We start from the raw sequence: 13011 nt of genomic DNA, 5'->3' as shown, positions 1-13011 counted from the left end.
AGCAGGGCAGCAGCTGAGTGTTCTGCCTTTGAGGGAAACAGGAGAAGCAAGTGTGTGCTTGGTTATCCACCGTGTTGGCAAAGTCTGAGCAGCAGCATGGAGCAACAGGTGGAATCCAAACAGTCCCAGCACTAAACTTCACCTGCCAGCATACAGCAACATCCCTGGGAAAGCAAACAGAGGGGGGAACTGTCCCCAAAGGCCCTGAGCATCTCTCAGTAGCCTTGGAGAGCCCGGCCCGTCCCGTGGCACGTGCCTCGGGACACAGCCTGCTCCTTAGGGTGTACAAACACCAGCAGATCCATGCACAACATAGGGAGTCATGCTGAGCTTGGGATGCCCAGGCCTTTCTCCCAAAGATGCACTTTGCTTTCCAGAAGTTTCACGTTGGGAGGGAAATGCAGGAACTGTGCTTTACCTACAGCTGCCCGCGGTGCTCACGCTGCCCGGGCAGCGAATGGATTTGCCTCTCCCTCTGCTCCTGCGCTTTCCCGTCATTGATTCACATTGTTTTGCTAAATATAACTGGGCCCCTTGAAGCTGCTCACTCAGCTTTTACCCCCGCCGGCGGTGCGGGGCACGGAGGGCGCTGGCAGGAGCGGGGCAGGGCGGCCGCTGCCGCTTCTGGGCACCTGCCGTCCCTGCCCGTGTCCCCGGCCACCACCGCCACGAAGGGGCCGCGCCTGAGACCCGCTCCGCTCCGTGACACCCAGCGCCAGCCGCGGCGATGCTCGGGGTGCCGGCAGCAGAGCCGAGGGGCCGCACCCCGCTTCGGCCCGGGCCGGGACAGCGGGAACACACCGCTCTGACCTCCCTGCACTGGGAACGTCCGGCACGGGGTGGCTGTGGCGGGGACATGGGACGGACGGACAGACAGACACCCCCCCCCCACACCGTCCCCCCGCGGGCGGTGCCGAGGCCATTCATGAAAAAGTTGACGTCAGGCGAATGGGCGGGGCTGGAGCCGGGCCACGCCCCCCGGGGCCATTTAAGGCGGCGCGGCGGTGAGCGCGGGGCTCAGAGCGGAGGTGGCGACCAAGGCGTGAGGGACCCTGCTCGGTTCCCCGGTAGCGCCGCGCATCGTCCCGCAGCGCCTGGGTGCCCCTTCCACCACCCCCTGCCCGGGGCAGCCTCCGCTGGGACTTCATGTCTGTGCTGTGTCCCCTGCCCTGGTGAGTGGGCGCTTCCCGTGAAGGGCGGGCGGGGGGACGCTTGAGGCCGAGCCCCTTCAGCCGACCATGTCCCCTCATGCCGCCTCAGCCGCCCCGGGGTGAGGCGGGGAGCGGGACGGCGAGGGGCCCCGGGGAGCGGCTCGGTGGCGGCGGTTCCCCGGCCGGCGGGCGGTAGCGGGACGGGTGAGCGGCTGCGGGAGGGAGTTCAGTTCACTTTTCTCGCGCTGGAAATTCCATTAAGGCTGGAAGAGCCGAGCTGGAATTGGCGCCGCGCGCTCCGCTGGCGTGGGAGTCCCCTAGGTTGTAAAATAAGTCAGTGGGAGCTAAAGCGCACCGGCTTGAGAAATAAAATAAAATTTAAAAAAAAAGTGAAAGAAAAACCAAGCCCCCCGCGCTTGCACTTTATTTAGTGTGGGTTTTTACTTCCCCCCTCTCTCCCCGCGGGGCAGAGCTGAGGGAAGCGGAGCTAACAGCGAGGCGCTGCTGCCGGAGCGTCCCCGGCTGTGCTGGAGCTCCTGGGGCAGAGCCGGGGAGGTGCTCCCAGGGCATTGGATGCAGCTCCAGCTTACGAGGGACTGAGCTTTTTCCGCTGCCTTCCAAGGGGGGGCAGGAAGGAAGGGACCAGAAATAGACTGCCTACAGTCTCCGCTGCTCGCTTCGCTGCTTGAATCGTGCTCGGTCCTGCCGTAGCCCCTCGGATCACTGGAATGCTGTCTTTTGTCTCTAGCTCTGATTATCTGAGATCCGCTGAAATGACTGAAGTGATGATGAACACCCCAGCCATGGATGAGATCGGACTAAGCCCCCGCAAGGATGGGCTGTCGTATCAGGTGAGTGTTTGGCTGGCGCTTGAGGCACTAATCCCGTGTGGAATTGCCTGGGCTACACTGTTAAGCTTGGTCTAACGCACGTTTCCATAGCCTGACCTAATGGCAGGTCTTGCAGTAGTGAGAACTAGTCAACAGACTGGAATGCTTGCTTGGCAGGAGATGGCTGTCTAAAATATCCCTCGCTATCAGTGCGGGCTGGCAGAGGATTCAATTGTTTTGAAGTGACCGAGCCCCTGCTCATTCAGCATTCCCGGGGCTCGGTAGGAGATGGGTTAAAGAAGGATTCATGGCACTCACTGGGCTGAGAGGGCTCATGAGATCTTTGTAACACAGCATACAGCTGATCTGCTGAGAGCAGGAGGATGCTGTTTATATGGCATCCACATTTTTTTTGATCTAGTTCTTGATTTTCCTGACCGACGTGTCCATTTGAAAGGGTTAACAATCCTCTGTGAGAGACGGTGAGGGCAGACACAGCCTAAATGAGCCGTGAAATGTCACTGGAGATTTCGGTACCTGGAGGCACGAGTTGCATTCATTCTGAAACTTCTGAACAATGTAGTTAGCTATTCATCTCTAGATCAATGAAGAAGTGGTCTGCAGCTAGATTTAGTCTTAACATCCCTTTCATTTCCTAGCCTGTAGTTAATCACAGCACAAGTTAGGCACCTTAGCTTCCCAGCTCCATGGTTTTCCTTACTTCCAGGAGGCTCGGTGATGAGCTCTGACACAGATTCTGGATGCTGGCAGACGACTTGCATCTGCTCTGTGTGTCGGGTGACTCTTACCAGCACATCCAGATGCAGGCTTTGTCCTTTGCAGATGTTACACAATCTGCACGGGGGCATTTGCTCCAAGTGTGCATTCAGATGAGGTGCTGAATGTTTGTCTGAAAAGGGAACTACAAGGCAGCAGCAGTGCACTGGAGCATGAAATCGACTGAACTTTGGGCCACCACCGAGGCCTCCAGCAGAATGTAGAGGAAAAGGGGATGCATTCCTTCTTTCAGTCAGGATTCTGGCTCTGGATAATGCAAGTTGTTTGGTTCATAGCTGTGCTTCAGCAGTTGAGCTAGTGGGGAGTGTGCAGCCTCTCTTTCCTCCTTTACAGAGTGCAGAGGCAATGCCAGTTGTTAAATCTGAAGCAATCAAAGTAACCTGCAAGGGCTGCCTTTATGGGTCACCTTATGAAGAGGCTTAACCCAGTCAGGTCAAATGCCTAAATCTGCCCATCCAGATTCCCAGGGAGAGGCAGAATCCAGGTGCCCTGCTTGTTCTAATGATCACTTCAGTGAGGTTCTTCCCCAGGTGCTAATGACCTTGATAAAGCCTGCTTTGGCCAACTGGGGAACAGGACTGTTTGGTTTTGAGTGGATCACCTGAACATGTGAGTCATAAAAGCTGACGACTCATATCTGTGCAGGGCTTCTGCATCCTGGATCTGCTCTCTTTAGTGGTCTAGTGGTAGATAATTGTTTTTCAAATGCCTGCAAGGAAAACTTCACCTTGATGTGGTGAAGAGTGGTGGCAGCAAGAGTAGAGGAGTTGAAATGGACGACCCTTATGGCATTAGTAGTGTGTGGGCTGTGTAGGAGGTCTGCCTCTAAATCAGGTTAGTGTAAAGAGGATTGGGGAGCAGGATCCAGCCTTCCTTCTCTGGCTGCTGGGCTGAGAATGTCACAGTGTAAGTCAAGGTAAGTTGAAAGCATCCTTAAAGGGTTGAAAAGTCAGCTGAGACCAGCAAGGGCAAATCTGATGCAAATAGCACCATGGACTTTTTGTTCTACCTCAGACTTTGGCACTTTGTGCCTCATCTTGCTGATGGAGAGAGTTTGGTACATGGAAAATTGTATGCTTGTCTGAGAGCTGTAGTGCAATAACTTAAAACCAGACAGGGCTAATGGAGCATGACTGCTCCTACACTGAGGCTTGTTGTTCTGAGCTGCAGCATCTTCCTCCACTCATCTGCAGAGTCAGGCACTCACAGTGGAACAGCCCTTGGCTGGCTACAAGAGGCAAAAAATAAAAAGTGGAGCCAGAATCAAGCTTTTAGCTTTAAAATTGTCCTGTTCATTTAGCAGAACTTGAATTCATTTTACTACAGAGATGACCTCAAACTGGGGTTCAAAATTTCCCCCTTCATGCTGTGTAGAGCAGGGACTGCCTGGGAGTTGGTCAGCAGGATGCTGCCTCAAACTGGGGGCTGCTTCTTCCACCAGAGGCAGGCATGAAACTGTCTGGACCAGAGGAGGTGGTACAGCCCAGCAGCACTGCTGGAATTCTGGAGCACATCAGTTCCTGCTGCAGACAGACTTGTCCTACCTAGACAACTGTTTCAAAGTCTTTTTTTGTTTTATTTGGAAGTAAACTGAGGAAGCAAGCTCATACCCTGATTATAAACTTTAGCAATCTGATTCCTCTGTCTTGAGGAGTTCACTGAACTTCTTGGCTCCTCTGTGTCTCAGTGGTTGTGAAGGGAGCTTGGGTTGTTGACTTCGTTCTTCTGAATCTTCCACCCACTTGCGTGTCTGTCTGTCCTAGACATGAGCTGAAGGTCTGCACTCTCCTCCCTGATAAAGCACTGTGCCCTTTGCTGGGCTGGTCATCACTGCTCAATAGTGAAAACTCAGGCTGCAGAAGGAATACCAGTATTAACTGAGTTCTTCCATAGGCTTAAGGCAAACATGCTTTCTCACCATGGGATTGCCTTTTTTCCAGTTAATATGTAAAATGTTTGTAAGCTAGCTTGCTAACTTCAAAACCATCCTCTGTAAGACAGCTTTTATTACTGTATTTGTGACAGCAAGCTGCTTTTTGATCCCCCTGAAGATGGTTCAGATTCCAAGGGCCTGAGCAGAAGTGAGTGGTGAATTTGGGGCATGAGTCTCAGAACAGGGCAGCACAGACAAAACAGAAGATGTGACTGAAGAGATGATGTCATGCTGGGTCTTGTGCCTGCAGTGAGAAGCTATTTCTGGATCTTTAATAGATGTCCCATAATTCCCATGGGACTTACTAAACAAAAAACTCATTGAAATGCAGCTGATGGCTCAAGTTGCCCCTGCTGCAAACAGATGTGGCTGTGGAGGGCTTCACACACTCCCTGCCTGGCAGTGTCCAGCGAGCCAGGCTGCTTCTGCTGCCAGCCAGGGCCAATGCACTGTTTGTTGCTTCCCAGCCCCAGAAATACCCATGCTTTGAAGAGCCTCATCAGCACTCTGCCAGCTTGTCCTCTGTGCTGTCTCCCAGCAGCACGAACAATGCCGCTGAAACCAAGGCTGAATTAATCATTTCGTGGAGCTGTTGTCAAAACAGTGCCTTGACTGCAGTCCTACCTTGCTTCTTGGAAGTGGAGCAGGGCCTGAGCACAACTGAAAGTGCCTTAATGCCCCAAGTGTGCGTTCTGAGCTGAGTGTGCTGCTTTGCTGCAGGCTGGCTGGCAGGTGGCTTGCTGCTCCTTGAGGCTCCCCTGCAGGAGAGTGGCCTGCAGAGGCTGGGCTTGCCTCGTGCCCTCAGCTGAGGTTTGGTTGTCATGGGGAGCTTGAGCTCTTTAGGTGGTGATCGCATCATGCTGGGATCTGTGCGGGTTAATCACAGCCACAGCTCGCTGGCAATCACGTCAGAGTGCCTGAATCTGGGTAAATAGGCTTAAGGCTCTATCCAGTGGCTGTGCCAAAAGCTTGGTGTTGGGGAAGTCATTTCTGGTGAGTGCAACACCTCCTCACCAGCCCTGAGGAAGTACTGGCTTTCCCTGGGAGCTGTGTGTGCTGGATCCCTCCAGTTAAACTGGACCACCAGTATGTTACTGCCCCAAGGGCTGTTTGCTCAATGGAAATTGAACTTCCTCTGTAATTGTTTTCTTGTCAGGTGCTTCATGTCTGTGCAGCTTTGATTTGTGCAGGGGAAGTCCTTCAGAGGTGCTGCTTGCTGCTGTGGAAGGTTTTGAGACCAGGCTGCAAAAAGGTGGTGATAGCAAGCACGGCTGCTAGACAAGATTAATGGACAGAGTCAATGTGTATTCCAGGGTCTGGGACCTCAGTGAGGACAGAAGCAGGATATGGGATAAACAGATAAAAAAGCAATCATGTTGGCAGCTATGCTGTGCACGAGTCTTCCACTGAAATCCACACTGAGGACAGAGCAGCAACACCTCAGAGTGTGGTTTTTCCACCGTACTTTGATGCCTTGTTACTCTGAGGGAAAATGGTTAGATGTAGGAAGTTTCCCTGACATCATGCCCTGAGCCAGGGCAGTATTTCTGTGGCTGGGGAGTTGTTGTGGCTCATCAACCTGAGTCACAGCTGCCGTGTGCATCCTTGGAGCTCGTTTTTGAGTCATGACTGCTGTGTGAGTAAATGTATACATTGTGGCTGGAGGAGCCCTCCAGAGAGGCCACTGAGAGATGACCAAAGCACTTCCTGAAAGGAGCTTGCCATGCTTCTCAGTGGCACTAAACTTTTATTTTCAGAACTTCAATGCTGATTTGGGATTTGGAATATTGATATTGCTGAAGAGCCCCAAAATTCAGCCCTTCAGTCCAAGGAGGATGAGTGATGTATCCTGTGCCTGAAGTGGGATGTCTCCCAGTGTGGACTTTGCAGTCTTGTCTAGAGCTACCACAGTCAAGCAAAGCTTTCCCCCAAACCAGTAACTTAATTTGGAAAGATGTCATTGCTTTAGTCTCCCTGTAATACAATTTAAATACTTTTCAGCCCCATGGGAGGGGAGACAGGCATTTTAACTATGGGTGTTGGTATGGAGTACACATGTGGAAGTTGTTTTGGATTTACAAGTGTCACTTGGATTATGGTAGTGCTGAGCTAATCTTCTAAATTGCCTGACATCTCTCCTGCTTTTGGTGTTTCTTCATCCCTGTGAATGCTGAGAGAGGGTATGAGCCTCCCCAGGGCAATGAAAACTTTCCGTTCTTGTTGCCAGGACTTCATCCAAGGATAGTAGAGCTGGATCATCTGAAACAGAGGCAAACATGATCGTCCTAAAATCATTTCAAGCTTTTGTTTCAAGTTCTGCTTTTCCCTGCCCTTTCCAGCTGCATGGCAAGAGTTTGGTTGATTTGTGTGTGATCTGGATAAGTTCATGAGGAGAGCAGTTCCCAGACAGAAATCCCAAGGGGCCTGTAAAAACCAGTCTTGCTGTTAGCAAGAAGATGTGTTGAGTGGTGTAAGAAGCAACATGCATGTCCTCTGTGGATCTAGAGGTACTGGATGTGTCTCTCCTTTGCCAGGATTTGGGGCTCTGTGTGGGAGCAGTTGCAGCTGTATCATGCAAGTGAAGGGGTGGAAGATGCCTCTGAGTTGCTGCAAATTTGCTTTTAGGCAGCCATCACAGCCACTTGCTTGTCACTTGTCCCCCACCAAGTGAGCAGGTTTGCCAGGGGAAGGTGCCTGCCTCAGCTGTGTGCAAGGTGGCTCCCTGTCATGCAGAGAGGGAGAAGCTGACCCATGGCTCCTGCTCTGTTTGTGGGGAGGGAGGTGCAGAGCCTTCCTCCCACAGCCCTGGGCAGGATAACGGGAGCAGAAAGGCCTGGAGGAGGCAGGTGCTGCTGTGCCACAGGGTGCAGAGCTCCCAGGTCAGAGCTGAGCTGTGCAATCCCCACTGTGGAGCTTGCTGTAAATTAGGGAGGTTTCTTTCTCCCCATTGTCTAAATCTGGAGTGGGACCAGATAAATAAGGTCTACAGCAAATGCAGCATGGCCCTACTGGAACAGGACAGAGAGAGCTGCTGCTTGCTTATCTTTTTCTGTGAAGAGGAGGGGGGAGGCTGGTTTGGTTAACCTTCTCACTTGGCTTCCCCACATGTACAGTTAAGTCTCAAACCCTTTTTCCTTGGGCCCCTGTGCTTGGCCTGCTGTCACCCTGCCCATCACACTGGAGGAAATCTGCCTTTCTGTGTTTTTTCCATTGACTGTCCACGCCCCTTCAAAGTGCAGTTGCAACATCTCCCTTCATGCTGCCTCAACGATTAAAAAGCATGACTTAGTGGAAAAAATCCTGACCTTCTTGGGTTTGGCCTGTCCTGCAGCTGTTTGAGATAAGATTGTGCTAGGGTTTTTTTTTATTATTAAAAAAGCTGCACACCACATTTTGCGGATATTTGTTTGTAAGGAAATGACTACTACTTAGTTTCTGGAAAAAAAATCTGGCAGGCTATTTTCAAAGAAATTGCTCCAATTTGACCTAATGTGCTTAAAATAATAGCAGCAAAGGTTAGTTTAATTATTATACTGCTATTTTTCTTCCATAGGAGGCTATTTTCATGACATTATCAGCTTATGTAACCTCTTGAACCACACTTTTTTTCCATTGCAACTTTCTAAACCATATAATGTCAAGAGTGTTTTTTTCCCTATCCTGGGTTTAGATAACTTGATGCTTAAGAGCCACTGACTGTACTTTCAGTAATGCAGTGTGTGCCTGAACTGATTTTGTTTGGCCAAGCAGAAGCCACAAAGTTCCAAGAAACAGTTGCTGTCTCACTGGTGCTGAGAGTGACTAATAGCAAGCAGCTCACGCTGCAATGCCCAGGTTGATGTGGCTGCATTCAGGGGACCTCAGCTGCTCTTGTGCACCTTAAAAACATGGATGGTGGGAGCTGGAGTCTTGCACCACTGTCCCCAGGACCAGATGATCACGTGCAAACAGCCCCTGATTCGTGCATTTCTTTCTGTTCCCTTGCCTGAATTTGTGTTAGGCAGCAGCCCAATGGCTTTCCCAATCTGATTGCCACAAAGCTCTGGGTGTGAAGGAAAAATGAACAGTGGAAGCCTGAGTATGGCCAAGGAGGTGATGCTGTAGCTAATATTTGCTAGGCTGAAGGAGCAGATAGGATGTTGTTTCGTTTCTTGTGGCCAGGCCTTCCCAAGGTGGGGAGTGCCCAGATGATTGGCACAAGGAGAATGAGGCTTCATGGTTAATGCTCAGGGCTCCTGGATGGGGAGCCTGCTTTTGTAACTGGAACCACAGAGATCAAAGCAGATGAGATCTTGCTCTCAGACTGAGGCCAAGGCTGGCAGTGCTGCTCCCTGCAAGGATGTTCTTGGAACTCACTGGAATGTAGGTGATGTTCAAAGCAAAGTACAGCCACATGACTTCTCACCTGGCCTACAACCTCAAGGGGAAAATGCACTTTGTCATTTTCTTCTTTGGGGTGTTTAAATGCAACTCTGATGTGAAATGGACACTGATAAAATTGTTTGAAATAGCAGGTGGTGGTTGTTTAATCTTCTGCCTACTAACCATGAGGTCTGATGTAGCAAGTGGATTTTATCACCCAGCAGTGATAACCTTTTTATCACCCATCCAGTTCCCTTCTGGATGAGCTGGGGTTTGAAGGTGTTCTCCAGCAGGTTACCCACAAGTAACACAACTTTTCTGTTCATATTGCAATCTAGTCATGCAAAGCTGCTGATAACACTGCACCAGCAGGTTTTTTTCCCCTTTACTCACACTTTGCCTCAGTTCCTGGTAGGATCAAAGTGTGCATCACTGGCACTACCAGTGAGTATGGGCCCTGCACTGCACAAGCTTGTGCATCCACGTGGCAAGCAGTGGGTGGGAGGGATTGGGAAAGGTGCACCTTGAGGGGCTGGAGATCCAGGAGTCCTTGTATTCACTGCATGGGAAGTACAGTGCATAACTGCTAGGTGTGCCACAGGTGCCCCTTTCCTGAAGAAATATACTCTAGTCCCCAGTCCTTCCATAAAATGAGTGTCCTGCTGAGTTTCACTGCTGATGTCTGGTAGCTGTAGTGTGCGGAGTGCTGCCAGAATTATCTCTAACATGCAGCTGAGCTGTTTCAGGCTGGCCCTGTGGCCCTGGAGTGATACCAGGCACAGGCCCTTGCTGCAGGGGTCTGGGCTGAGCTAGCCCTGGGTTGCCATGAGCCTCCTCAGCAGCAGAGCCTGGAGAGCAAGCCTCTTCTGATGTGCAGCCTGACCAGCAGCAGGAAATGAGATCTCAGATTCTCTGATGGAGGAGCTCTGTGTGCAGACTGACGAGCATTAATGCAAAAGCAGGGGTGGAGGGGGGGTGAGGCATTTGGATAAATATCCAAAAGGGCAGGTGCCTATTTACTGAGCGCTGTCCAAGCAAGCGCGTGCTTCGGGAGCCTCCTGGGCAGGGCTCATTTCCATTACTTGGAGACTGGAAAAGGTTATTGACAACTCCAGGAGCGCTCCCATCGCTCAGTGGTTGACTCTGTGTCCAGACTAGCCTGCCCTGGAGACCTGAGTGTCTGGAGCTGGGTTTTTGGCCGAGCCTGTGCGGGCGCAGCCCCTCTGACAGCGTGTTCCTTGGCTCTTTCAGATCTTCCCCGACCCCTCGGACTTTGATCGCTACTGCAAGCTGAAGGACCGCCTGCCCTCCATCGTGGTGGAGCCCACGGAGGGCGACGTGGAGAGCGGAGAGCTCAGATGGCCGCCCGAGGAGTTCCTTGTGCAGGAGGAGGAGGAGGAAGAAAACTGTGAAGACGCAAAGAAGGACAACAAGGAGCAATAAATGGCGTCCGAGGAAAGGCAAGGGACTGCACCCTTCTGAAGGAAGAGCCACACTTTCTTTGAAAGTCTTTTAATAAGACAAGTTCAATTTTGCACCTGCGAGATCTTAGTTTTTTTGTATTCTCTGTATTGAGAACTGAAGCCCTCGGTGTCACCAGACCTCCTGAGGAAGGAAGGAAGTAACGCAGAGAAATGTTTGCTGTTCTCGAGATCATTATCTGTATTTTTCCGAAGCGGAGGCAGCAGTGAAATTCCAAGCACATGGCAGAGGGTGACCACACGAGGACTGCTGAGGGGGGAGCTCGGGAAGGGGGAGGAAACTTGGAGGTGGCAGCGTTTGGCTGGGAGCTGCCTCTGGCTAAAAGCATGAGAACAGAGCCAAAATATCTCAGATTTGCCTTTCTTACAGCTTCCATTTTGTGTGCTGGGGGGTGGAAGGGTGTCCGTAGCGAAGCATGGCTAAATGACCTAGTGACAAGGGGCCTGTAGCTCTCCCTGGTGCGGCACCTCCTAGGGTAAGGTGAGCGTCCATAGGAGTAGTCTGGTTTCTTGCTCTCGCTGTTGAGCCTGTTTTCCAGCCACTTTCCCCAAAGTTACTTTGTCCCCCTGTTTGCCTTTAGACTCTTCAATGCTGAGCAGCTGTATTTGCAGGATAGCATTAGGCTGCTGCTTGTCATCTCTCCTGCAACGCCCTAGCTTATCTTGCAGGTGGTGAGCGTGAGGTGGTGTGCATCAGATGTAAAAAGGTGCTTCTGTCTGCAGCAAGAGCTCATGTAGGTTTGAACACCTCAGATTTTTCTCTCCTGTTTGCTGAGGCTGCTGTGGGTGGTCTCGTCTTGTACAGTGCCCCAAGCCTAAGGGTGGAGATGTATGCCTCCTTGCCTCGGTGTCCTTGAAGTTGTAGGGTTTTGTGTCTCTTAACTTGCTGGTCAATGGGCTTGAGAGGGCTGGGGTGGGGGGTTCTCCTCCAGCTCTGCACTGCAGGGCCTCCTCAGTGCAGGACAGGCTGGTGGGAGTGTTGGGAGGGGGGCTGCCAGACCTGGGGGTCATTCAAAGACAAAACACCAGATCTAGTGTGGATCACCAGTGGGGTTTGCAGGATGGGGTCTGCTGGGAGAGGATTAGCCTGGGTGTCCTGAGACGAGATGCATTCCTGCTTCTTAGTGAGGGTGAAACGTTCATGGTTGTTTTCATGAGGTGCAGACTGGCTTGTGAGGTCTGGGTTTGTCCTCTCTTCACGATATCCTGCCTCAAGGAGAAGGCCAGTCTGCTGCCAGACAAGGTAACCTGCTGCTTCCCTGGAAAGGAGGGGTGGTCTTGCAGCTTTGGGGACCAGCTTGGGAGCCAGTCAGTCTTGGGATAGGATGAGAGCAGTTACCACCTAAACCAAATCTGGGGTCATGGAAGAGGAAAAGAAATGTCAAGGCCTTAACCAAACTTCCATAATAATCCCAATGCCACCCCCCTTTGCTTATAACTGGTTCCATTTTTAAAATCTATTTGGACATGTGTGTATTTGTATTTTTAATACCTCATGAGTAGTTAAACGCTGGTGGGGTTTGGGAACTGCTTTTAACGTATTGGCAGGATTGTTTTAGTCTTGTCTTGCTTGTGTTTCAACATAATGGCAATAATTTATCAGCTGTGTAACTATTTTTGGACGGATGGGAGTTTGGAGAGGAGTTAGCACAAAGCAGGAGAAATTCAGTGTTCCTACACTGCAGCTGGCCTCAGGTCCAGCCACGCAGACCCAGTCAGACACTCCCTGCCCACCTTGGATGGGTGATCACTGAACAGCCATGATGTGGTGATACCATTTCCTCTAGCAATGGATTCAGCTGTTGTGTCTGTAACACTTGTTCTAGTCTTGCTGTCTTACTGGAGTGAGCTTGTACACCTGCATACCAGCCAGCTGTCTTATTTCTGAGTGTTACTCTCTATTGGTCTCTACCATCTGTACCACCCAGTCAAAGCTCTATATCAAAGATGTTATCATGTGGGCAGCAGTGAGATGGCAATCCTTGGACTTCAGACCTGCTGTCTGCCCTAAAGACTTGCATATTTCTGTCAGCATCCTTTTTTTGGAAGTATTGTGTATATTTCTATTTGTTGTTGAACGTATCTAAAGAACAAAGCACTCCAGTAAAACTCCTGTTGTATGATATACATTCTATATTTCTGTAATTCTTTTTTGAGCCTCAGGGAGAAGCTAGCATTTTTTTCAAACTACATTTTTGTCACTGTGACAGTTGTAAATAAAGTTTGAAAATGCTTTCCAAATGTACTGGCTTTGTTTTTACTGTGAAAGTGGGGTGGGATGGTCAACCTTCCAGGTCATGGCTATCAGCTGGAGTTGCTGGTTTTATAATGGTGGCTGGCCCTATGGCATTGGAAACCTAAGTCAGCTTTGAGGTGGCAGCACCTTTGCCTTCCATCTTCCTGTGGTTGCTCATTGCTGACTGGAAGGCTGCAGCAAACTGCTGCTCTGGTTTATT

The 13011-nt window shown here is 50.9% G+C and overlaps 1 protein-coding gene across 1 annotated transcript; it reads left to right on the top strand.

Moving 5' to 3' along the window:
• The first annotated feature begins 1019 nt into the window (after window positions 1-1019).
• On the top strand, window positions 1020-12800 carry LBH (LBH regulator of WNT signaling pathway). Its single transcript, XM_064709327.1, has 3 exons — window positions 1020-1172; window positions 1900-2002; window positions 10326-12800. The coding sequence occupies exons 1-3, from the start codon at window positions 1147-1149 to the stop codon at window positions 10515-10517; spliced, it is 321 nt and encodes a 106-aa protein (XP_064565397.1). The 5' UTR covers window positions 1020-1146; the 3' UTR covers window positions 10518-12800.
• Window positions 12801-13011: the final 211 nt, after the last annotated feature.

This window comes from Zonotrichia leucophrys, chromosome 3, assembly GCF_028769735.1.
Source record: "Zonotrichia leucophrys gambelii isolate GWCS_2022_RI chromosome 3, RI_Zleu_2.0, whole genome shotgun sequence".
Lineage (NCBI taxonomy): Eukaryota > Metazoa > Chordata > Aves > Passeriformes > Passerellidae > Zonotrichia > Zonotrichia leucophrys.
This window is presented reverse-complemented; position numbering and strand designations above follow the sequence as displayed.

What these genes read in the sequence shown, in the direction of transcription:
- LBH (XM_064709327.1), top strand. Translation starts at nt 1,147, where the DNA reads ATGTCTGTGCTGTGTCCCCTGCCCTG. An exon ending in GTGCTGTGTCCCCTGCCCTG is followed by an intron (nt 1,173 to 1,899) that starts GTGAGTGGGCGC and finishes TTTTGTCTCTAG; the next exon opens with CTCTGATTATCTGAGATCCG. An exon ending in AGGATGGGCTGTCGTATCAG is followed by an intron (nt 2,003 to 10,325) that starts GTGAGTGTTTGG and finishes TGGCTCTTTCAG; the next exon opens with ATCTTCCCCGACCCCTCGGA.